General features: G+C 42.1%; 2 protein-coding genes across 2 annotated transcripts in view; one reads left to right on the top strand and one right to left on the bottom strand.

The window, feature by feature from the left end:
* SRPK1 (SRSF protein kinase 1) overlaps window positions 1-277 on the top strand; it is an 87593-nt gene extending 87316 nt beyond the window's left edge. Inside the window, exon 16 of the mRNA XM_044674284.1 lies at window positions 2-277. Coding sequence (XP_044530219.1) covers window positions 2-186 — 185 coding nt within the window. The 3' untranslated portion in view covers window positions 187-277. The remainder of the gene's footprint in view (window position 1) is intronic.
* Window positions 278-8320: 8043 nt separating this feature from the next.
* LHFPL5 (LHFPL tetraspan subfamily member 5) lies at window positions 8321-23998 on the bottom strand. Its single transcript, XM_044672186.1, has 4 exons — window positions 23587-23998; window positions 11936-12172; window positions 8990-9017; window positions 8321-8384 (listed from the first exon to the last, which is right to left on the bottom strand). Exons 1-3 carry the CDS (start codon window positions 23996-23998, stop codon window positions 9007-9009), a joined length of 660 nt encoding a protein of 219 aa, XP_044528121.1. The 3' UTR covers window positions 8321-8384; window positions 8990-9006.
* Between the last annotated feature and the right edge of the window lie 815 nt (window positions 23999-24813).

Here is a 24813-nt window from a genome sequence, read left to right as displayed (position 1 = left end):
GGTGACCTAAAACACATAACTAAACTGAAGCCTTGGGGCCTTTTTGAAGTTCTAGTGGAGAAGTATGAGTGGTCTCAAGAAGAAGCAGCAGGCTTCACAGATTTCTTATTGCCAATGTTGGAGCTGATTCCCGAGAAACGAGCCACAGCAGCAGAGTGTCTCAGGCACCCCTGGCTTAACTCCTAAAGTCACTGACCCAACACCGTAATCCTCTGGACTCTGGTTTGCAGCAGAGATTATACACTGACCTAGCTGTTCCAGATTCTCTCCTTCCTTCCCTTTCCTTGCAATCCTTAATCCTCTTCCTGTTCCCTTCAAGCATTCTCCTTTCCCTTTTCAGGGTGAAGCTCTTCCTTCAAGGCTTCCTAGATTATTGTTATTTTTTAATCTAATATTGTTCATTTGGGTTTGCTTACTTGACTCTGTGGGAATCCCCACAGCCATTGGGCATCCTGAGTGAGTTTTGCCTTGGTTGGGCTCTGCCAAAGACTATTGGACTGGAATGTGAAATTGCCCCTCATCTTCTATCTTCCCACTTCCATTAGAACATCCTCCTTTAAATTATAAGCATCCTTTTTTAAGAGAGCAACGAAGATGTGTGAGCCCATCCTTAACTCACTGACTCTAAGAGTCAAATTTTCTAGTGCATATTCTATTGCCAGCAGAAGGATGAGACAAAGGTGTTAATTTAATGTGCAGCAGAGACACTGAACATGCATCCTATTTCTGGATGGTTTGGGTTACTCTTTACAGTCACATTTTTTTCCTACAACTTTTTTGGCTTCTATCTTTGAAATGGGCTGTATCAATCAAGAAGACTGAGTTTTGGTATTATTTTCCACTGTTTATACCAATCTACATATACCTATAATTCTCATGGCCCACATCTTTAGTCTGACTGTAATAGAAGTAGTGGGAATGGAAGCTGAAACTGGAACCATTGAATAGAAATCCTTCAGAAGGCAGGTGTGCCCTTTGGCTACAGACAAGTGGTTGTTTTGTAAGCAGCGTTACCTTACGTGTCTTCTGCTTTCCCAAGAGCAGAGGGTTTTGGTTTGGGGGTGTTTTTTTTTAAGGGGGGGTGGGGTAGGGATATTGGTTTGATTGCTTTTTAAAACCCCAGCTGGCACTTTACTCATTCTCTTTGAGTTGAAATCTCCTACCCCGATCACTAAAGAATTCAGGATGACTCACTCTGGAAGAGCTCAGGGTTTTAGGTCCTCTGTATCTGGAAAGAGAAAAAGATGTCACCCAGAGCTTCTGATTCTTCTCCAAACAATTCCTTAGAAGTACTTGCAATCTTTCATCAATGTTAATTTACCCAAGGCTCTGACCTTGAAGTTCATTTCCCCATTTGGCTTTGCTTTTTTCCTTTTTCTTTAAATGGTTTGGCATTATGCTCAGGCATAACCCAAATATACAAGAACCAGGAGCGGGGAGATGTAGCTTTCCCCCGCCCCAAGAAAAGATAGCCATTCTCTGCTGCTATTTTCTAGTATCAGCATATAGGTGGTTGCTCTTTAGAGTATAATGGTAAGCTATTAACCTCAATAACTTCAGGAAGATTGGGATATACTTAAGTCTTGTGGGGGAGGGGGGTTGGGTTTTTTTTTTTTTTTTTTTTAATTTTTTTACAAGAAAAAGTTAAAACCTTTGTAGAATTTGCTAGTATAAAGATGGATCTCTCCTAGATTTGCCCCCTGATATAACAATGAGTCATAACCAAAAGCCAAAGTGCAGCAGGATTGGGATCACAACTGTTCTTCCTCATAATGGACCAAAGGGCCTTGGGAATCAATGCTCTCATAGAAGATGGATCCTGCTTCAGAACTATGGAATTTAGAGAAAGCCAAGCAAGTGTAACTTAGAGAAGATGTTCTTAGAACTATCAGACTCTTGCACGCTAGGTTTTCTCTGAGTTTGGAATCTAATGGCAAGGAAACGGGCGAAGTCGTTCTGTGATCCATGTAAGATGTATGCATTGTTTCCTCATAGCCTTGTCTGACTGGCCAAGTCATTGGATTCTTGATTTGATGATACTAATGAAATCAGATGATGTTATTTCTCTAGGGGATTTCTGGGCTAGGCTACTCATGTACATCTGTGAAGAATAAAGAAAATAATAAAGCTCACCAAGCATTCATAATGTCAGGGAAATCCTTCAGTAATTTAATTTTTCCCTGGGTTGCCAGGTTTATCTGTGTTTTTAGTGATTATAAACTAAGACTCTTGAGTTATATTTCTCTAAATGCCACTAAGCCATAATAGTAGGGTTAAAGGCATTTCTGATGGTGGCATTGAAGAAGAAAAACTAGTCATTCCTTTTCAGCAAATAATCTGATGAGAAAGGAATCATTTTGATGCAAAAGGAATAACTTATTATCATGGTGGTAAGATAAGTCCTGTAACTTAATTCCTGAAATGTTTCCCTACCAAATAAGGGCTTTTTTTCCCTGACTCACTTAGGGAACCAGATGGATTAGAAGGCATGAAGAGAGAACTGTAGAATCCAGTCTTCCAGGTGCCCCCATGCTTGCCCTCTTGAGCTTTCATCCTACGTCGAAATTGCCATAAAATGCTCACTAAAGGATTTGTACTTGCTGTCAGTAAAAAGCAACAATACAACAGCCCTGAAGGAAAATACATTTTTATTCTTTCTACTTGGGTGCACTGTCTGTTTTCTTTGTAAATGCAATACAATAAACAAATTATTTAATAATCTATATGTTCCTAGAAAGCTTTTTTTAATTTGTTATGAGATTTGCTCCTACTAAACCATGGAATGGGGAGGAAAAAGGAGGAGGAATTGGTCTGGAACTGAAAATACCTAGGACTATAAGTGATAATTATGTAATTTATTTTCCTTGCTTCCGGCAAGAATGTATGCTGTTAACCTATATGCCATTCTAAAATGAATGTGCTGGGGTCAGCCAAGTGACTTCAGTGGATTGAGAGATGGGAAGTTTTGGGTTCAAATTTGGGCTTCCTAGCTGTGTGACCCTAGGCAAGTCACTTAATTCCCACTGCCTATCTCTTATTACTCCTTGATTCTAAGACAGAAGGTAAGGGGTCTTTGTTTTTTTTTTTATTTTATTTTTTTTTGTTTTATTTTTAACCCTTGTACTTCGGTGTATTGTCTCATAGGTGGAAGATTGGTAAGGGTGGGCAATGGGGGTCAAGTGTCTTGCCCAGGGTCACACAGCTGGGAAGTGGCTGAGGCTGGGTTTGAACCTAGGACCTCCTGTCTCTAGGCCTGACTCTCACTCCACTGAGCTACCCAGCTGCCCCGTTTGTTTTTTAATAAAAATAAAGTGAATGTGCTGGCTCTTTAACAGGTATATGTCTCAAAAAAAAAAAATGGGAAAATGGGGCTTCATAAGACATATGTAACAGCATAGGTTCCATTCGGTACCATGGAGCCAGGACCTATTTATTCCCCTGGTCCATCTCCAAAACATTGAGATACAAACATGAATATTAAATTGTCACACCAAAATTTTGAGTACTAAGATGACAGGCTGGTTGTAAGGATCTTAATTCTGCTTCTGGCTGAGGACCTTGCAAAGGAGTTCTTAACCTAAGGTCAATGACCTTTTTTTTTTTTTTTTTTTTTTTTAATCTTCTGTCTTAGAATCAATACTAAGTATTGGCTCCAGGGCAGAAGAGCAGTAAGGCCTAGGCAATGGGAGTTAGGTGACTTTCCCAGGGTCACAAAGCCAAGACGTGTCTGAGGTCAGACTTGAACCTAGAACCTCCCGATTCAAGGCCTGGCTATCAACTGAGCCCCTTAGTGCTTCCATGTACTAATTTTTTAAAACCATTTTGGTAACTTTTGATATTTGTTTCCTATGTTTTTAAAACTGAGAAGGGGTCCATATGTTTTACCAGACCTTAAGAAAGGGTCCATGACAAAAAAAGATTAAGAACCCTATTCCAAACTCGCCCCACCCCAACTTCCCAAGAGTAGATGCTATTACACAGCAGCAACAAGAATTCTTGGATCAAAATTCCTTTTAGCTGCTGGCTCGAATGTCAATCAATCAGAGTGCAAATTAATTTTATCAAGATCCAACATTCTTCCTTCTGAAAAAGGTGCTGGCCTTTTACCAGTTCTTAGGAATAAATTCACAGATGAAAAGAAATCTTTCAGCTGATCTATAGAACTTAACTTCTGATAAAGGAACTTGAAGTTAAAGTTCTTAGAATTGCTCTCTAGGTATGGTCCTGTGACTCAGGAAAGTGGTGTCACTGTTAGCATTTGGAGACTACTAATCTGTTTTTTTGGTGTCTTGGTAAGGGAGTGATGACTGGCATTCCTAGCCTTGTTAACAAAACATTGGTTTGTAATCCCATAAAACCTTCAGGCCTATTGGAAAATGCTTTGGTCAATGGTGGGGATATGGATGCTATAGATAATTGCTATGTTACAGAAAATTCTGCAAGTATGTTAGTTTATCACATTAAAACATGTTACATCCTTGTGTGAATCAATAAAGAACCAAGAGAAGAGTTTGAAGCTATATTAAGCTATAGAGCAAAGTTGGTGGCATTATTTTTTAAGATACTTCCATGTTAGAATTGCTACTATGTATTATTGGTTCAAAGGCAAAAGGGCAGTAAGGACTAGGCAGTGGGAGTCAAGTGACTGTGACCAGGGTCACAGCTAGGAAGTGTCTGTGATCAAATTTGAATCCAGGTTGTCTCAACTCCAGGCCTGGGGCACTATCCATCAGCCACCTACTGGCCCTAGCCATATGCTTTTTAAAAATTGTGCTATTGTTGAAGGGGTTTGATTTCACTGTATTGATAGTGATGTTTACTGCCTTGGTTTTAAGTTAGGAAATAGATTATAATTGCCTGCTAATTTAATGGACAGTGCTATATTGAACACATTTCACCTGTTTGTTTATTGATATCTTAGTTCTGCAGCAGAGATTCCCAACCTGGGGCTGGCTACACATCCCCACCCAGGGAGTACCAAAAGGTTGTCTAGGAGGCATGAAGAATATATTTGATAATGTTTTTATCCTGTTGAAATTAACTTTTTTCTCCTATGTGAAAGCGTATGGTAAATGTATGCTTGAATGTATTTACTTTTGTATTGAATAAGGGATTATGGAGAGGCTTACTGAAAACCCAGGAGCACAAGGATGAAAACAGTTTGGAACTCCTGTTTTAGAGGAAGTGTTATTACTGCAAACCAGGTCTAGATTTTGGTCCTCTTCTCTCAGCAACCTTTGTTAATTTTTCACCCCTATTCTGATCTTATTTATCAAACAACATTGCTGTGTGGCTCCCAGAGAGAGTTCCAAAGGTAACAAGTAGCTAAGTGCATAATCTCACTTTATGGCAGACTTAGTTTTTAAAAGACCATTTAAATAAAGACATAACCTTGAGAAGTAGACACGGTACGTTAATGGTTTGAGGAGGGCAGGAGAGGGACATAAGATATGCAAAGTTATGAAAATGTCATTGTGGGCAAGATTTCCTTTTCAGTTCATTTTGGAGACTTCAGTTCCTCCAGTGTCTGTCTGCGTGACATGGATTTTGGATCTCAGATGCCCTTGTCTTTTAATCAGACTTGAAACTTAACAGTCCTATGGCCCAGATCAACAGAGAAGGTCCAAATTAGATGGCCATCTCTGGAAAGGTTAACTGCTGCAATTAATTTAGCCCTTTGTTCTGGCTGAAATCTTTTCAAAAGGAGTTCTTAACCTGGTGCCTGTGAACTTTTAATATTCTGGCAATTATATTTTAATATATTTTGTTTTGTAATTCTGTATTTGTTAGGCATTTAAACATTCTAAGAATGAGGCCATGTACAAAAAAAAAGTAAATTCCCTGGTATAGACCAACTCCTTTATTTTTTTAACTGAAGAGAACCCATAGAGAAGCAACAGTTACATGACTGATAGTATCTGCCTAGCAGGGCCATAATTGCAATTTCCAAGAATTTCCTGAATCCTTAAAATGGAAGTGAGAAAAGAAATAAGTAAATATGATTGCTCTTGATTATTATTTTAAATATGGTTTTTGTTTATATTTGGAGGGAGGTAGAGAGAAGGAACACAAAAAAGTAATCAGTAGGATGTGATATTAATAATGCAAGTTAATAATTTTATGTTCCTGTAGAAAATAGATTTTGTGTCCCAAGTAAAAGCAAAGTACGGATCAATTTTTTTTTAATTTTAAATTATTCGTTTACACTACTGCTACAGTTGAGCTGCCAACTCTGAAAATTAGCCACCCATTAAGTACAAATTCATTTTCAACTAGAATAAAGTGCATTAGTTGGCATGCCCGTTGGAATGCTTTCATCCAGGATCATGAGGTCTTGATGCAGCCAAATAAAGCACCAGGCTTCAACCTACCTTTGCAGTCTTATTACACATTCCTTCTGTTCATGCACTGTCAATTGGCCCTATTGTACCTCCTGCATAACACATTTCCTGTCTACATACCTTTTCACTAGAGACACATTCCACCAAACCCTGGTAAGCATTCCTTTATTTCCATTCCCACTCGCCCAAGGTTGCTATTTTTTTCCCCTTTAAGCCCTTTCTTTTTAAAAACATTTTAACATTTATTTTTTAGAAAAGTTAACATGGTTACATAATTCATTCTCTTACTTCCCCCCCCGCCCCCCACACCGGCTGATGCATCTTTCCACTGGTTTTAACTAAGCCCTTGCTTTCTATCAGAGTAACAACTCTTAAAGCAGAAGGGCAAGGCCAAGCCACCCAGTTGCTCCCTCTTGCACCACTTTCAACATGAAACCATTTCTAATCCTCCCAGCTGTTGGTCACCCCCAAGATAAGCCTATATCCTGTATATAAATGCATCTCCTCTACAAAAAGAGTAATCTCTCAGGCAAAAGCCTGTTTTTTCTTTGTGTACTCAGCACCTGTATAGTAGGTGCCTAACATGTTAGTTAATTGATTAGTGAAATTTCTCATATACACAGTATTGGGAATCACATCAACAACTTACTTGACCTGGAGAAAGAGCCTTTGTGTAAGTGCTTAGTCTTCACCAGGGCAAGAAGAGGTAGGAAGGGTAGATACCATTCCCTCTGCTTCCTGGCAGTTCCTAGGGTGGGGTGTGCATGTATGTTTGTGCACACGTTGTTTGGAAGGAATGGGACAGAATGATCCGTGTGATGGGAAGGGACTCCCATTGGTGCCTGCTATCTGGATGGGCAGCTGGAGGTTATTCACCTCAAAGAAGTCTGTAACCAGAGCAGTCAAGCACCATTAAGTGAGCTGCTTCCTGCACCTGGAAATAACGAGCCAACGAAACCTGTCTCCATACTGGTATGAACAAAGCAATGAGCTTTTACCTGGAGACTGACCAGCTGGAGACTGTCGTAAGACATTCCATTCTGTTTGCTACCTAACGACTACCACAGAATGTGTTTTATTCCGTAAGTGGAAATGAATTTGTCTAGACTTAATGGGTGGCTAATTTCCAAAGTTTTGTAGCCAATCATAGCTCCTGACCACATTACTGTGAGCATTGAGGATATGTGACTTTCCTGTTGGAAGAATAATAAAGATTCTACCATGGTTCAGCAAGAATTGCCAATTCAGATAACCTTGCTAAATGGGATGGGAGAACAAATGGATTCTAACAACAAAAACAGGATTTAATCTTTTGTAACATTCCATTCAATTTTTATGATCATTCTTACAAATATTAGGTTGATTTGAGTTTTCTCAGCCTAGTAATATATTTTTAAGTCATTTCCTCATTTCAGAGCAATAACACGAGCCAGTCAGGAAAGGAAAAGCAAAGACTGATTTGGAGACCAGAGGGCCCTTCAGGTCCCATTAACCGGATAATCAGCCCTTCAGTAACCCAGAAATAGTTACCTCAAAAAGCTCCACTGGAGTAGGTAGGCCTGCATACAGTTTCTCCATGTCTTATTTTTAAATAACCCTAATCTCAAAGACCTTTAGGCCTTCTTAAACTGTAAGAACTGGAAATGGATCTTATAGAGATCGAATCCAACCCCTTCTTTTACAGATGAGAAAAAATACCCAATTGTAGAAGTAAAATGACTTGTTCCAGGGCACTCAGCTGATTCATGGTAATGGAGCTGGACCTAGATAGACCTCAACTCCTATAGCCCAATACTCTTTCCATCAGCTGCTGGCTGCCCTCTAGAAGTGTCTGCAGTTCTTCTGTAGCACCTGAAAAGCAGCACCATCACTGGACTGTCTTCTCTAATCGAAATCCTGAGTTCTAATTCTGTGTTGCATCAAGACTTTAAGACTCAGGTAGAGGAAGATGGGAAAGTTGGGAAGAAAGTTCTATGCGAGGAATCAGATTCCATAACTTTATATTGAAGTTGTACAGGGGGTTCTTTCCAAGAAGCAGATGTCCTGTAACGAGAGAAACACAAAGAGCCAAAACTGCAATGTAGATTTCCACTTCTAGTCCCAATCCCACACATGCCAACCACCTCCTTCCCATGGGGCACAGCAAGACAGACCCAAATCTGCATTTCCACTTCCCCACTCCCCAGCCTGACAAATACACCTTAAGGCTTTGAGCACCCTGCATGTATAACAAGCTATGTGCCCGGTTTTGGTTTTTGTTGTTAAACACACATGTCCATCATAGAATCAATACTTGGGTATTGGTTCCCAGTCAAAAGAGTGGTAAGGACTAGGCAATAGGGGTTAAGTGATTTGTCCAGGGTTATACAGCTAGGAAGTGTTGGGACAGATTTGAACCCAGGACTTCCTGTCTTTAGGCCTAAATCTACTGAGCCACTTATCTGCCATTTTAAGTTTTGCTGTCTTTTACTCCAGATGACTACTTGGGACACAGGTTTATTTAACTAAAGTATTAGCAATGTGGTTATATTTAAGCCCTTTCCATCTTGTGCAATGGAAACTCTCGGAACAGAAAAAGTATACAGCTCTTGATTTTAAAAGAAATATGTATCATTTCAAAGCATAAATTGTCTAATCAAATTACTTACCTATATGTTGAACTATTTCAGACTTCCTCTGTAATGGAAAAGAAAGGAGAGAAAAAATAATTTTACCATAAAGCCTTAAGTTGAGCTTAAAAGGTACCTGAATAGATCATTTACTCCCCCACCTTCCTTGTTTTATAAATGAGTAAACAAAGTCAAAATGGGGAAATTACTTGCCCAAGGTCACACAGGATCAAAACCCAGTTTTCTTCCCTTCTAGGCCATTGCTTTTCTCAATATTCTACAGCATTTATTATGAAAAGTCATTTTCTTAAAGAATCAAGGAAAGAGCATTTTTGCAGGAAGGGGAGGGAGAGTTTTTAAAGAGGTTTTAAAACTAGAGAGGAGCTGCTGATCTCCAACTGCCCTCCCCCCCTTTTTATTAACCCTTACCTGCTCTGTCCTAGTAACAACCCTTAAGACAGAAGGGCCAGGGTTAGGTATATTGGGTTAAATGACTTGCCCAGGGTATGTATCTGATGCCAGATTGGAATCCAGGTTCTCTGGGCTTGGCACTCTCCCTAGTGTGTCAGCAAGCTGCCCTTCCCAAATAGTTTGGGGCTCTCCTACCTGGGAGATGAGGGCTAGACAGGATGGGCCCTCCTGGTCCTTTTCTCTCCCCAGCTTCTACCCTCATACTAGGCTTCATCAGATGTACTGATACTCCTCCAAGCATTCAAATTCTCATTTATTCAATCCACTCAATTCCTAAGACCCACTCATCTATCCACTCAGCCACAGAGATAGGAAGGAAGGACAAGAGGAGGTACAAGAAATAGAGCACCAGGCCTGGAAATGGACACTCCTCTTCCTGAGTTCAAATCTGGCCTCACATGCCAGCTCTGTGACCCTGGGCAAGTCATTTCACCCCCATTTGCCTCCATTTCTTCATCTCTAAAATGAGCTGGAGAAGGAAATGGTTTTTACTCCAGTGTCTTTGCCAGGAAAACCCCAAATGGGACACGACTAGAAAACACTAGTGTTTGCCCAAGTTGTTTCTAATGACTCCTCAAACACCTAAGGGCACGGGTTTTAATAATGATATCTAGGATCCTGACCATCCTGTGAGGTAGATGTCATTTTGCACTCGGGGTAAGCAGCTTGCATTAGTGAGTGTCTAAAGTGGAATTTGAATTCCGTTCTAACTAACTTCCAAATCTAACACTAACCATGCGCCACCTAGCTGACTTTGGAAGGATGTCCTAAATGAAATGTAGACTCTTGACTAGCTAAAGAAAATTTACTTAATTTTCTCCTTCACACTCTACTTCTCAATCTTTATCCATGTGCATTATCCAACAGGAGCCTAAGGCTCTCTTTCCTTTGCCTTCACTGTGGCTTAAGTCTCAGCAGAGTGTAGACCTGACCTCTGGTGTAGGCGACTACAGCACTAGAGGGAATCCTGATGGGGAGCCTTCCTGTCCAGGATGTGGGAGAGTATGTAAATAAGGGCTCCCACTTGACTTTCTCAAACTTGGGATTTGGGTGATAACATGTGTTCCCCAGATTCTGCATCATCCTGTAGCCCAAGGTTGCAAGGATTATGGCTAGCAGGATTTCATTTCTTGATTCCTGAAGAGGCAACTGCTTGAGACAAATGGTGGCATGATGTTGCTAAGAGGCAGGAAAATGTTCTAGGGTCACCATTCATTGCCAAATTACTTCTCTTTGGACCTCAATTTCCTCCCCTTCAAAAGAGAGAGACTGAATTACATTGTCTTTAAGGTTCTGCAAAGGATCCTAGATTTAGAGATGAGAGGGACCATAGACCCTATCTAGTCGGAGGGCAACTGGGCAGGGCAGCCTGGTGGTGCAGTAAGGAGATGGAGCCTCGTGCCTGGAATCAGGAAGGCTTATCTTTGTGATTCCAAATCTGGTCACAGACACTAGCTGTGTGACCCTGGACAAGATGCTTAACTCTGCTTCAGCTTTCTTGTCTGTCATATGTATTGGAGAAGAAAATGGCAGACCACGCCAGTACCTTTGCGCAGGAGACCCTAAGTTGGGTCATGAAGAGTCAACAATGTCAGTGATGGAGAGGCAGCTATGTGGCTTAGTGGATAGAACCTGGAGTCAGAAAGACCTGGGTTCAAATCAGGTCCTAGATACTTCCCAGTTGTGTGACCCTGGGCAAGTCACTCAATTCCCAAGACCCACTCATCCATCCACTCAGCTACAGAGATAAGAAGGAAACAAGCACTTACTAAGCTAGGAGGTGTCCTGTTCCTCTCTTTTAGAACTGTTACTAGGACAGAAAGAAGGGTTTTAGAAAATAAGAAAAAACCGCAGGCCCGTCCAGGGAGCAGGAACGTTGTGTAAGTCTGCTTCTGGAAGGGTATGATGCTGCGGCATGTAGGAGCCTGGCTTCAGAGCGTTCACAAATAGCCTGAGACTGTCTCCTATCTGCTACCATGGGGCAGAAAACAAGCCTTTGGATTTCTTGCTGGGCTGGAAGCTCAGTGGAGAAACTTGCTCTCCCCACCCCCACCCACCCCTTGCTGCCGGCCACAAGATATGAGAGTAACTCTGAGCTCTGGAGCCAATGAAGGGGCCTCGTAATCGGGCAATCAGAGTATCCCTCCGTGCCTCTGCTCTGTGTCATCTCACACTTCCCGAAACAGCCTCATACACGGTGCAGGCTCCCGGGATGTGGACCTTCATCGGCCAGTTTCCCCTTTCGGGGGGAGAAAAGGCTGTTTGGCCTCTGGTCCCCCGACTCCAGATTAATTGCTCGTTTCAGGGCACCAGCGTCTCCCCTTCCGTCTCTGACATCCCGGGATTTCGAGTTGTCGGGTGGCAGCCTGGTAGAAATGGTTCTAGTGAGGCCTCGGGCTTACTGGGGTAAGGGGAAAGGAGAGAGCTCCGGCTATCCCTGGAGGAGCTTTGGCAGGCCCGTCCCCCCGGGGCAGCTAGTCACGGGAAGGAGGAATGAAATGGGTCGTGTATTACCTTTTCCATCTGCTTTGTAGTCATCCGGGAGGAGTTTATCTTGCCGGTAACCGAGAACAAAAGCCAGAATGGAGAGAATGAGGGCGTCCATGATGCTGATCATAGCGAGCAGGAAAGCCCAGCGGATGGTACAGGCACCCAGCGTGTATTTGCCCGTCTGGTCCCCACACATGCGCTTTACCTCACTAGAGTCCCAGCCATCCGGGTAGACCAAACAGCCAATCATTAAGCCCGTGGCTGCAGGAAAGGGAGAGCAATGGATGGTTAGACGTGAAGGGTTCCCGTGCCTTATTTCATTTGATATGCAAAACAGCCTTCTAAAGTAGACCTTCCTGTACCAATTTTACAAATGAGGAAACTGAGGCTCTCGGAGCCTTAACACCTACATCAGTCTCATATGGCCAGTTGTCTATTGGATATCTCCAACTACTTGTCCTACAAACAACTTTAACTCAACCACCCTACCAGCTCACTTCTCACCTTCTAAACTTCCCTGTCACTGTTATGGACACCAGCTTACAATGGAGATGTCGTCATCCTGTCCTCGCTGTCTCCCCACCGGTATGTCTCCCTTGCCCCGTCTCTGGGCCAGGCCCTCATCCCCTCATTACCGGGCTATCAATATGCATTAAAGTCAAGAAACGAATTTCAGACATGATGGGAGAAATAGTTTGGTCAGAGAGAACCTTAAAATTACTTTGTCTCTCTGAGTCTCATTTTCCTCCTCCATAGAAGAGGTAATATGGATATTTCCTGCCTGGAAGAGTTGTTTCAGAGGTGGGATGAAAGAAAGGTCCTTCCCAACCCTTTCAATCACCTCCTGTAAGTAACCACCTTCTCTGCCTTCTTCAGAAGGGAGACCCAGGGGCTGAGTAACGGGCCAGAAGGAAAGACAATGCTTTTTGTGGCACAGCCATTTAGACTTCTGTCGAGATGGATACATGAACAAGAGGCTGCCCACTCTGACACTCTAACTACAAAACCATAAGGTTTAAAGTGGACAGAGTAATTATTTTAAAATCTAGTGAGGATTTATATAGCAAGTGACCACCTCATCCTTACACAAAAGTCAGGTGAACATAGCTTGTGTACAACCAGAAACTGGCCTGAGACACTCATCTCTGTAAGTGGGATGAGCAAAGGCTCACCCAAAAAAGCCCTGGACTGATGGGAAACCCAGAAGGGAACCTCAGAAGCCATCAAGTGTGGCAGCAACCAGTCAGTACATTAGGGCACAGATGGAAATAACTCTGGCCCACAGGTACTTTGTCCTGAGACACCCATAGAGGGCCCTAAAGATTCAGTTCTCTGAACTTCAAAGATGCAAAGGGGCCTAATCCTAGGAGGAGGAAGTCAGAGCAGGAACCCAGATGACCCAAGTGGGAATGAAGCAGAGTAGATCACTCCACCCAAAAGTGCAGGAAAAGTCAAAGCCTAGCACACAGCCACAGTTTTAAGAACACAGAATTAAGGCTGGAGAGATGAATAAACACAAGAAGATACCACTTTAAAGAATTATAAATCTGGAAATACTAAAAAATACAACCAAGAAGTAGAGGGAGCTCTGTAACAATTGCAAGGAGAAACTGGGGCGGGGGGAGTAAATGAATTTTGCACTAGGTTCACATGAAAAAAAAATAAGCAGAAGAAACGAAATAAGATTAAAAAGTAAAATCAAAGCTCGAGGGAAGAATTAGAAGTATAATAAATAGGTTAGAACACAAACCTTATACAAGTAATAGAATCTTTTAAAGTTATAATAGACCAAATAGAAATTAAAGACTCTATGGAAGAGCTAGAAAAATTAAAGCAAAATCAAAAGACTGGAAAGAAATAAGAAAGAAAACATTTCATCTATCAAAAACAACTGATCTGGGGGGAAAAAGGTTGAAGCAATTTGGGAATCATCAGACTCCTTAAAAATCATGATTTTTAAAAGTTCTGGACACTCTATTTCAAGAAATTAATATCAAATAAGAAATAATGTAAGCATCCAGAAAGAAATTTTAAATACCAAAGTACCACAGTCAGGATCAGACAAAATCTGGCAGCTTCTACTATAAATGAGAGAAGTCTTAGAATGCAATTTAGTCATTTTTCGGTCACATCCAACTCTTCCTGACCCCATTTGGAGTTTTCTTGGCAAAGATACTGGATAGCTTATCATTTCCTTCTCCATTTCTCTTTCTTTTTCAATGAAAAATTAAGGTAAATGGAAAATTGACAGGGATAATAAGTGTCTTGAGGCCAGATTTGTACTCAGGAAGATGAGTCATTCTGACTCCAGATCTGGCACTGCTGTGCCACCTAGTTGCTCTGGAATATAGTATATGGTATTAAGGGCACAAGAAATCAGGTGGCAACCAAGAATAATTTGCCTTGTAGAGCTAAATATAATCTTGCAAAGGAGGAAAATTAATCTTTAAGGGAATTGAAGATTCTCAGACATTGCTGATGAAAAAAACATGTCTAGAGAGAAACTTTGAAAAGCAAATGCAAGAGTCAAGAGAAAACTCTAGAGGTGAATTTAAAGCAATTAGAAGGAGCTGGTGGGTGGATTGTCTTTTTTTTTCCAGAGATTTTAAAGTAGGGGAAGAGAAAGGAAGATAAAAATAATACCCTAGAGTAGAAAGCAAAAGGGTAGGAGAAGTTATTATCTCATATTTTGGATTTGGAGTGCATGAGAAGAATATATATATAGAGGAAGGTATGGGGGAAGCAAATGTCAGATGGACTTCAGTCTTAATTAAAAAACTCTCACCAAAGCAATAAGCCATGTCTCCAAAAGACTTATTGATTATAAATTATTTGTTTATATGAATTTTGATTAAAAAATGAAAAGGTGAGCCATCGAAATATTGTTAATAGTGCACAGTTAGCAGGACAGTTTTGGAAATAATGGGCTGGATTTATTGTATTTTTTTAAGCAAGCAGTATGAAAGAGAAATTAAATTTCAAACATGAGTCTCTTTGTTCCATTTCACATATGGAAATACTCTTTGTTTTTAACATTTTAAGTCCAGAATTTTAAAAATACTAAAAAGCAATAGCAACAACATAATAAAACAAAACCAGGAGAATAGTGCATACAATAGTCTTAGTAATGTAACAACAAAGCACACAGAAAGCTTTCAGAATGCTGATCAATGCAATGTCCATTCATTGACTTTAGAGGACTGACGGTGATCCATGTTGGCAGAGAAGTTGTGGTGGACTATAAGCTTGGGATGAGGCAGACACATATGCATTGTGTTCATCTGACAACAATCAACTGAGTTCATGTCTTGTTTAACTATACTTTTCTGTTGGGATGAAGAGTTCTTTGGAGGGAGATGGGGCAGGGGAAAGCTATTGGGAAATGAAAGCAATGTTTTTGTTTGTTTGTTTGTTTTGCTTTGTTTTGTTTTGTTTTGTTTTGTTTTAAAACCCTTACCTTTCATCTTGGAGTCAATACTGTGTATTGGCTCCAAGGCAGAAGTGTGGTAAGGGTAGGCAATGGGGGTCAAGTGACTTGCTCAGGGTCACACAGCTGAGAAATGGCTGAGGCCAGATTTGAACCTAGGACCTCCTGTCTCTAGGCCTGACTCTCATTCCACTGAGCTACCCAGCTGCCCCCGAAAGCAATGTTTTAAAAAATCAATAAACTATCACACAAACCCCCAAGCTCCCAAAAAAGAAAAGGGGAGGGAGAGAATCATAATTGTGGAAATGCAAATTTGTATGTGATTTGAGGTTGAAGCTATCTCTTAAAATACAGAAATGACTTGTGGGAAATCTAAGATTCTAAGTATCTTAAAAGGATCTGAATGTCATGCTCCTAAACTAAATTCTTTTTGAAAGGAAAAATAGGTATAAGCATATACTGAAAAATAACATCAAATTACAGACTACGTCTGGACTTTAGACAAGGCAAAGTTTGGGGAAAGTACAGTTATTTTAAATCATAGAATGTTAGAACTGGAAGGGATCTTAAAACTCTTCTTCTTGCTATTCCAAAGTTCCCCCTCTTGCTACCTCCTCACTCCCTTGTTCTGACGTCCATTGCCTGAGCCCAGCATCCGCTGTCTACTAGCAGCAGCAACGGATAGAATGCTAGACCTGGAATCAGAAAGACCTAAGTTCAAATCCAATCTCAGATAGCCTGTGTGCTGTGAGGATTCCTGGCAAGTCACTTAGCCTCTCTTTGCTTCTGTTTTATTAACTATAAAACAGGGATAATAACAATACCGACTTCCCAGAGTTGTTTTAAGGATCAAATAAGATAACTGCAAAGCATTTAGTACTGTGCCTGGCAATGTAAATGTTAGTTATTTTTATTAAGTGTTTAAGCCAGTACTTCACACATAACAGGCACTTAATAAATATTTGTTCACTTCCTTTCCTCCATCCCACCCCATTTCCACCTTACAGCAGGACCTGGTTTTACAGGTACTCGACACAGGCAAATTCAGGCATATGTGCTTGGCAATTGGAAAAAATAAAAACAGAAAAATTCATAAAATAAAAAATTTTTATTATGTGCTAAATCCGTGCCATTTTCCCAGACACCATAGTGTCACAGCAGTTCACCCAATCGCACTTATTCTCACTGAGAAGTATTTGTGTGAGTCATAACATTGTTTTGCACCAAACATAAGCTCCCAGAGTTCTTGGCTTGTAATAAGTTGTGTCCACATCAGGGCCGTGTGGCTCTTTGTTGCATTAACACTATCTATTTATTTATTTATTAATGATGGCCTCTAAGTACAAGAGTAGTGATAGTGGTAGCTCGGATAAGCCTAAGAAAAGTCATGAAGTATCTAGATTGTTCGCTTATTAAATAACGGGGTTTGCTATCATGCATGACTTTCAACTTACATGAATGGGTCACATAAAACCAGGTCCTACTGTACTTCTTAGAGATGCAGAATCTAGCTGGAGATGCCAGCCTTAACCATCTGGCACAAGCTGCTCAGTCATCTCCTGGGCCACCCATACTCCCCAGGAGGAAGATGAACCTAAGGAAGGTAGTATACCAATATGAAGAAAATGGTTGGAGCCAATGTCATTTAGGCTGCGGAAGAGAAGCCTCAGGCGGAACATGAAAGCTGTTCTCAAGTACAAGAAGGACTGCGATACGGAAGAATATTATACTTGGCTTCCTTGGCCCCAAAAGGCCAAGGACCAATAGATGGGAGTGTAGTATAATGGGAAGAGTCATAGATGCAGCATCAGAGGACCTGGGTTTCATCCTTGCTTTGCCACTCACTCCCTATGTGACCTGGGGCAAACTACTTAATGTAACCAGGCTTCAGAATCCTTATATGTGAAATGAGGGGGTTGGATTTAATGAGCTAAAAGATCCCTTCCAGCTCTTAATCTTTGTGTTATAGGGGAGGTCAAATGGAAGACGAAGAAGCAGAAAAACAATCAAAGCTCTCCCCAAAGTTCAATGGACTGCCTGCCTTAGGAGGTAGTGCCTGGGAGCAGTTAGGTGGCGCAGCAAGTAGAGCTCAAGACTTGAGGTCAAGAAGCCTTGAAGTCAAATCCAGCCTCAGACACTTACTAACTATCTGACCCTAGGCAAGTCACTTCATCCTGAGGGCAGCTGGATGGCTCAGTGGATTGAGAGTCAGACCTAGAGACAGGAGGTCCTGGGTTCAAATTTGACCTCAGATACTTCCCAGCTGTGTGACCCTGGGCAAGTCACTTAACCCCCTAACCTTTACCACTCTTCTGCCTTGGAACCAATAAATAGTATTGATTCCAAGATGAAAGGTAATGATTTTTATTTAATTTTTTAAAATCACTTCATCTTATTTGCCTCAGTTTCCTTGTCGGTCAAATGAGCTGGAGAAAGAAATGGCAAACTACTTTGCAATCTTTACCAAGAAAATCCAAAACAGAGACATGAAGAGTCAGACATTAATGAACAACAACAGCAGGAGACGGTGCGTTTCCTAATACGAAAGGTAGCTTACTTAGAACCGGGATAACTGCTATTCTGAGACATTATAAAAAAGAGTTGGGTTTGGGCAAAATGACCTCTGAGGACCTAACAGCTTCGTGGGCTGCTTTGGCTTTTATCAGTCTGGCATTATGTATTGAGCAACTAATATGTGACAGTCTGGGATGGCATGAGGCAGATACATGGGTACTGCCTTCTTAAAAATGTCTATTTGGAGAGATGAGACCAAAGCATTAAATGATTAGGGAACAGTAACAGTGTAAGGAGTTCGAAAACGTATTCTAGTCCTGGTTCTGCTTACTGTGTGTTCTGGACAAGTCCTCTCTCTGTAGTCTCAGGTCTCACTAGTGAAAAGGTCATCATCTCTCGATTTCAGATGAAGAAACTGAGAGTCAGAGGGGGGAGAAGTGCTTTACCAAATGCACACAGGTAGTGAGGGGCAGAGTTGTGCCCAGTGAAAGAAGGTACAGACAAAGGTGCAGGAATTTAGAGGAGAGAGAAGCCTGTGAGCTGGGATCATCAGGAAAGGCTTCATAGAAATGAAGGGGCTTTAAGAAAGTCGAGGGACTTTGGAGAGCCTTTCTTTGTAACTATGGAAGCTTCTTGATGCTAATTGAATTGAATCTAACTAACAGGAATGCATGCCCCAACTGGAGCATACCTTCTAGCCACTGCCTCTACCTTCATCCCTGCCCAATGCTTTCTCTTCTCTCCCTTCCCCCACTGAGGGAATCTGATGCCACCTACCTCCTTCTCCATCAATATTTCACTGAGCACAGCCTGGCTAGCTCTGGTTTCAGTGCTTCCTCCCACCAACTCGAAAGGAGTCAACCTCTTTTCCTTTCAGCAAAGCCCCATGATCCCTAATCTTATCAGCTCAGCTGAGCTTGGACTGGGTTCCTGCTCTGCCCTCCCTGGTGGCCACCACTGTCCAGCTTCTTTCTTCACCAGTTGTCTTGATTTTTGCCTTGCCACTGGACTTTGATAACTCTGGAAAACAGATTGAGGCTGATGACTTTGTGCAACTCATCCTCACTTAAATCCAATTTACCCACAAGTCAAGACATCACCCCATAATGTCACTGGCCCTGTTTGAAAACCAAGGACCAACAACTTGATCCTTCCTTAGTGCCATGGAGGACATGACATACCTACCTCTTACACCCCGATACATATTCCATGGCCATGGGAGAGTACATTAGCTTTGGGGTCAGAAACCTTGGGTTTGAATTCCTGCTTCTTCTGCTTACTAAGCTGCTTGGCCTTGGATGAGTCCCTTCACTTTTCTAGGTCTCAGTTCATTCATCTATAACATGAGGTGGGGGGAAGAGATTGATCTCTAAGATCATGACCCTCCAGCTTCCTCAGAGTCACCCAACTCTAGCTGCATCCTCCATCCTAAGGCTTCTCACACACTGAGGAGCCAATTTCCACAGTTCAGGACAAATTGGGCAGAATTCTTACTCCACTCCTAGCCCATTCTTCCTCAGTCCCCAAGTATCATGTTCTCACTAGGTTCACTTTAGTTAAAGCAGGCTTAACTGTGGGTACAATGTGACACCATCGGTGAAGTTTAACTTTGGTGCCCAGAACCTCCCTCTTTCAGAGTTCTCATGTCCCCCAGCTCCCTCCAAAAACATATAAGGCCAATTTAATATATTCCTGCACAGTACATGCTTAGTTATTTAATATACTACCCTCACCCCCAAAGGTTTTAAAAGAGAAACTAAGAGAGAAAATAATGCTCAACCCGTTTCTCTGATGCTTAGTTTCCTTATCTGTCAAATTAGGAATGTGGTAGACAGAATACTAACCAGTAGGTGGCTAGGAGACCTGAGTTCTATCCCCAGCTCTGCCACTAATTAACTGTGCAACTAAGAGCAAATCAAATAACTTCTTTGAGCCTCAATTTACTTATCTATAAAAATAAGGATGACCCATTTTATCTCTAAGGGCTCCCCCAGCTCTAACTTTCTGTGACTCAATAACACAGTTAACCCCATGACCCCATGGACTTGGTGACTGATTATATATAGCTATCCATGGGGTTTTCTTGGCAAGGATACTGGAGTGGTTTGCCATTTTCTTCTCCAGGGGATCCTTTTGTCAGGCAATCCGAGGTTAAGTGACTTGCAGAGGGTCACACAGCTAGGACATGTCTGAGGCTGTGTTTGAACCCAGGTCTTCCTGACTCCCAGCCCAAGGCTCTTAACCACTGAATCACAGCTGTCTCTAACTAGTCCCAAAACTTTCCTGTTCCTTTTGTAGGAACCACCATCCTTCCAGTTACTCAAGTTCACAACCCAAAAGACATCTTTCTCCCTCTGTTCCTTATCCAATCAGTCACCAAGACTATCTCTACACTATCTCTTCCATCCTTCCCTGCCCAAGAATCTTCCTATTGTCTGTAGGATAAAATTCCCCATTGGTTGTAGGATAAAAATGTAATCTCGTCACCTTAATATTTAAAGTCCTTTACAGTCTAGCTCCAGCCCACTTTTCCAAACTTATTTCACATTATTTCCTTTCATACACTTGTTATTCCAATCAAATTGGCCTCTTAACACTTCCTCAAATTTGACTATTCATTTCTCACCTTCTTAATATCTTAATGCAGGCTGCCCCTATGCCAACAATGGACTCCCTCTTTACCACGGACCTTTAGAATCCTTAGTTTTCTCTGAGCCTCACTTGAGGTGCTTCCTCCCATTAGAAACTTTTCCCAGGTCTTCCTTATCTATATTAATTATATTCTAGTATCTTCCCTCTATTAATTATTTTTTCTCTATCCTCAGTATAGCTTGCTTTCTACATGTTTATTTGTACATTGTCTCCCCCATTTGATTATAAGCTCCCTGAAGGCAGGTATTGGGGTTTTTTGCCTTTTTTGTGCCCCCCCCAGTGCTTAATGAAATTTCATTCATTGATTAATTGAAATAGCTAACACTTATTTGTTATCTTAAGATTTGCAAAATGCTTTTAAAATATTATCTTTTTTTCTAACCCTTACCTCCCATCTTAGAATTGATACAGCTGAGGTTTAGTCACTTGAGAAGGGTCACAATTGGAAAATATCTGAGGCTAGATTAGAATCCAGGACCGCCCATCTCCAAGCCTGGCATTCTATCTACTGAGCCGTCTAGATACACCAATGTATTATCATTTAATCCTTGCAATAATCCTGTACAGTAGATGCCACTCTTATTCCTATTTTGTGGATGAGGAAACTAAGGCTGACAGTGGCTAAGTGACTCGCCCTTGGTCACACATGTCTTTGAGCTAAAATTCAAATGCAGCTCTTTTCCACTCTATTCACTATGTAGCCTAGCTGCTTCTATCAGTGTTCTCTCCCTCTCTTCATATAATATTCTACTAACTTATCTGGGTACATGTTGTATTCCTCCTGTAGAATATAATCTCCTTGAGGGCAGGAATTATTTTTTGCTTTGTAAACGCAATGCCTAGCACAAGGCTTGCATATCAGAACCTGTGATTCTGGTACTAGAACGCTGAAGCAGGCAAAAATTCCTTTTAATGTTAAAAATTGCTAAAAGACTCACAGAGATTACATTAAATGCATGGTCACACAGCTGGCATTGGAGATGGGACTTGGACTGATGTCTCAAATCCAAATCCAACATTCTGTCTACAATCGTATACTGCCTCTTACCATTCACATAATAGGTGCTTAATAAATGTTTGTTAAAGGGGCTCAGTGGATAGAGTGCAAGGCCTGGAATCAGGAAGATATAGATTCAAATCTGGCCTTACACTAGCTGTGTGACCCTGGGCAAGTCACTTAGCCCCAACTGTTTAGCCCTTACAGCTTTTCTGCCTTGGAACTGATACACAATATTAGTTCTAAGATGGGAGATAAGGATTTAAGAGAGAGAGAGAGAGACAGAGAGACAGAGAGTGACAGAGACAGAGACAGAGAGAAAGAGAGAGAGGGAAGGAGGAACGGAAAGAAGGAAGGAGTGAAGGAGAGGTCTGAGAGATATAATTGATTAATTTTCATTTGGATCTGCTGACCACTTTCTACTTGGTCTTGCATCACTGGCTAATTTTCTTGACCAAGATATAAAAGACGTTTCCACTATTCCCTATGTTACTTCCATTTAGATAAGGTATCTAAATTTTAACCAGTGCCCATGGGGGTCACTATCAGAGTCAACATGTTAGGAGTCATTCCTTCTTCATACCCCACAACAAGAAGCAATGGTGCAAGAGTTTACTGGACACTTTGATGGCATAGGGCAAGCAAGAGAGTCCTTACCAGGGTCAGGAGGATCAGGCTAATCCAGGAGCCAAGAGACTTGCTATAGAATTGAACCAAGGAGGAAGAGTTGGACCCTTACCCATAGGAAGATAGGTAATTTCCCATTGTTTCTATAATTTCAGTGGCCAGTCATATCCTCCTCCCCAGTTTTAGCCTTCCCCTAACTTCTCATTGAAGCCCAAAATATCTTGAGCTGAATCCAGAGCCTTCCATCCCATAATTAGAGCAAATTGGATGAAAAGCACTCTAAGACTTACATTCAGAATATTCAAAGACCACTGTGTCAAATCTTTTCCCAGAGCAGATTTTTATGAAGAAAAGGAAAGGACTTGGAAGGCAAAGGACACATTACAGAGGGGGGAAAGGAAAAGACACCAAAAAGTGAGGCTGGAGTGCCCATAACAAATTTTCTTGACTCTACCCCTTTGCTGAGGACCAGCCTTGAGCAGAAGGAGACAGTAATAGCCTTTCCTCTATAGCCCCACAAAAGGCTTTGGCCAGGGGTAGCACAGTGGGTAGTGCCAGGCCTGGAGTCAGGAGGACCTGGATTCAAATGTGACCTTAAATTCTTTCTAGCTGTGTGACTCTGGGCAAGTCATTTAACCCCTATTGCCTAGCCCTTACCACCCACCTGCCTTGGAACTGATATTAAGTATTAATTCTAAGACAGAAGGTAAGGGTTTGTTTGTTGGTTTAAGGGTTGTGACTTCTTTTAGGGTGAATGAGTGAGTGAGTGTGTGTATGTGTATGTGTGTATGTAGCTGGGAAAGGGCTTGGCTGTGTAGTAGAGCAGTCTGAAAGTCAGAAGACTTGAGTTCCAGTTGCAACTCCGCCATTAATTAATTATTTGGTCAGGAGCAGGTCATTTCCTTTCTCTGTATCACTGTTGCGTCATTTCAATAGAATATAACTTCTTCAAGGGTATGTGTTTATATTCCCAGAGCCTGGTATATGGGAAGCATATAATAAATGTTTGGATAATGAAATGAGGAAACTGGACCATGTGTTTTCTAAGATTCTTTCCAGCTCTAATTTCTTCAGTCAGGAATTCCTAGAGGTGTAATAATAAAATAGTTTCAAGTTTAAGAAATGCTTTTCTCACAAAAATGCTGTGAGACAATTAGTTAAAGTATAATTCCCATTTTACAGATAAGTAAACTAAAGCTTACATGAGAAAATAACTTACATGTGGTCACTTGGTGCTTGTGTTGAGCACCATCCCTGGTATTGAGTAGGCAGTTAAGAATACTTGCCAATTGGTAGAACTAAGGTTTGAATCCAGATCCTAATTCTAAGTTTAAAATTGTTCTTCCTACTGTAGGATCATTGGCATCCAAGTCTCAGGAATGGGAACCACTAAAGTGATCCTAAATCTATGATATAGATCCCACCCATGGAATAAGGCACCCACACCTGCCCACTCACCAGCTGCCAGCTGCATCCAGGCACAGATCTTGTAGACGGTAGCTGTGTTGCAGACAAAGAAGAGGCTGAAGCAGATGGTGGAGCCAATGATGAGAAACATGGCAACAGCCACGAAGAACATGGCAGTCTTAAAGGCACCGGAAGGTATGGTCTTGAAGTCCAGGGGGCTGCCCTTGCAGATAAGCTCTGAAGTCAAGGCATTGCCTACACAATAAGAAAAGAGGCCGAAGTAGCCAGCCTGGGGTGTGTTGATACTGTCTCCAATCCAGTAGGGTTGAATAAACAGAGCCATGACCAGAACAGAGAAGCAGATAGTGAGGGTGCCCCACATCACCCCTACCGCCCGGGCATTCCGCACATAGTTGGTGTGATAGATCCTGGCTGCCTCTTGGGCAGGCAGCAGCTTCGTCATGGTGGGTAGGTAGGAGAGGGGCACCTAGAGGAAGAGAAACTGAAGGAATAGCTTCAGGTACTGGAGCCCAAGACTGGGCCCACAGCACCACACTGACCTAGGTTGGGGGAGTTGTGGAATAGATAGTGCAGGAGACTGCTATGCGAGATTCCACTCCAGGGATAGTGTCGGAGTAGGAGAGGCAGACTAGTCGTAGGGTTTCAGCAGGACCGGAGAGTGTTCGGGTTTCCGTGTCCGCTCCTCCAGGCATAAGTCTTCTCCTAGACCCTGCTGGGTCTCCCTCCCCCAGCGAGTACCTGCCCAGCTCTGTCCTGACACCTCTTCGCCCTCCTGGCTGCTCCTACTCCGCCCGGGCCCTAACCCTCAATCTCCACTCCGCCTTCAGGCTTGACCTCGGTTTCAGCACCACGGCCAGTGCCCAGCAGCATTCGGATCTGGGGCCACGAGCAGGAGGGGCTAGAGTGGAGAGTTATGGGTAGGTAGGAGGACCTGACAGAGGGTGGGAGGAACCGGCCAGCGGGAGAGAAAGGGAGGGGGCGTTTGCCGAATTGGTTCAGGATCTGGAGAGTCCCCATCCCTACTCAGCTTCCCAAGAGGTTTAGCTCGGAGAGCCCAGGCGCTGACAATTCCCACACGCGACATCTACTCCCCTCCTTTCCGATTCCAATCCTGAATGAGCTGATTTTTAGCAAGAACTGGAGAGAACGTAATTGGAGCCAACCCCCGCCTCCTCCCTTCCCTTTAACGCAGTACGTAAAGCTTCTCTTGACCCCGCGGAGTATTATACAGCCTCGAAACCTTCTCCCTTTTTCTTT

Source organism: Gracilinanus agilis, chromosome 4 (assembly GCF_016433145.1).
Source record: "Gracilinanus agilis isolate LMUSP501 chromosome 4, AgileGrace, whole genome shotgun sequence".
Taxonomy (NCBI): domain Eukaryota; kingdom Metazoa; phylum Chordata; class Mammalia; order Didelphimorphia; family Didelphidae; genus Gracilinanus; species Gracilinanus agilis.
This window is presented reverse-complemented; position numbering and strand designations above follow the sequence as displayed.

Bases quoted from the DNA above. Each gene is read 5' to 3' on its own strand.
- LHFPL5 (XM_044672186.1), bottom strand. From the start codon at position 23,998: ATGACGAAGCTGCTGCCTGCCCAAGAGGCAGCCAGGATCTATCACACC. The intron at 12,173-23,586 runs GTGAGTGGGCAG...CCTTTCCTGCAG, and splicing joins CTGGATGCAGCTGGCAGCTG to CCACGGGCTTAATGATTGGC.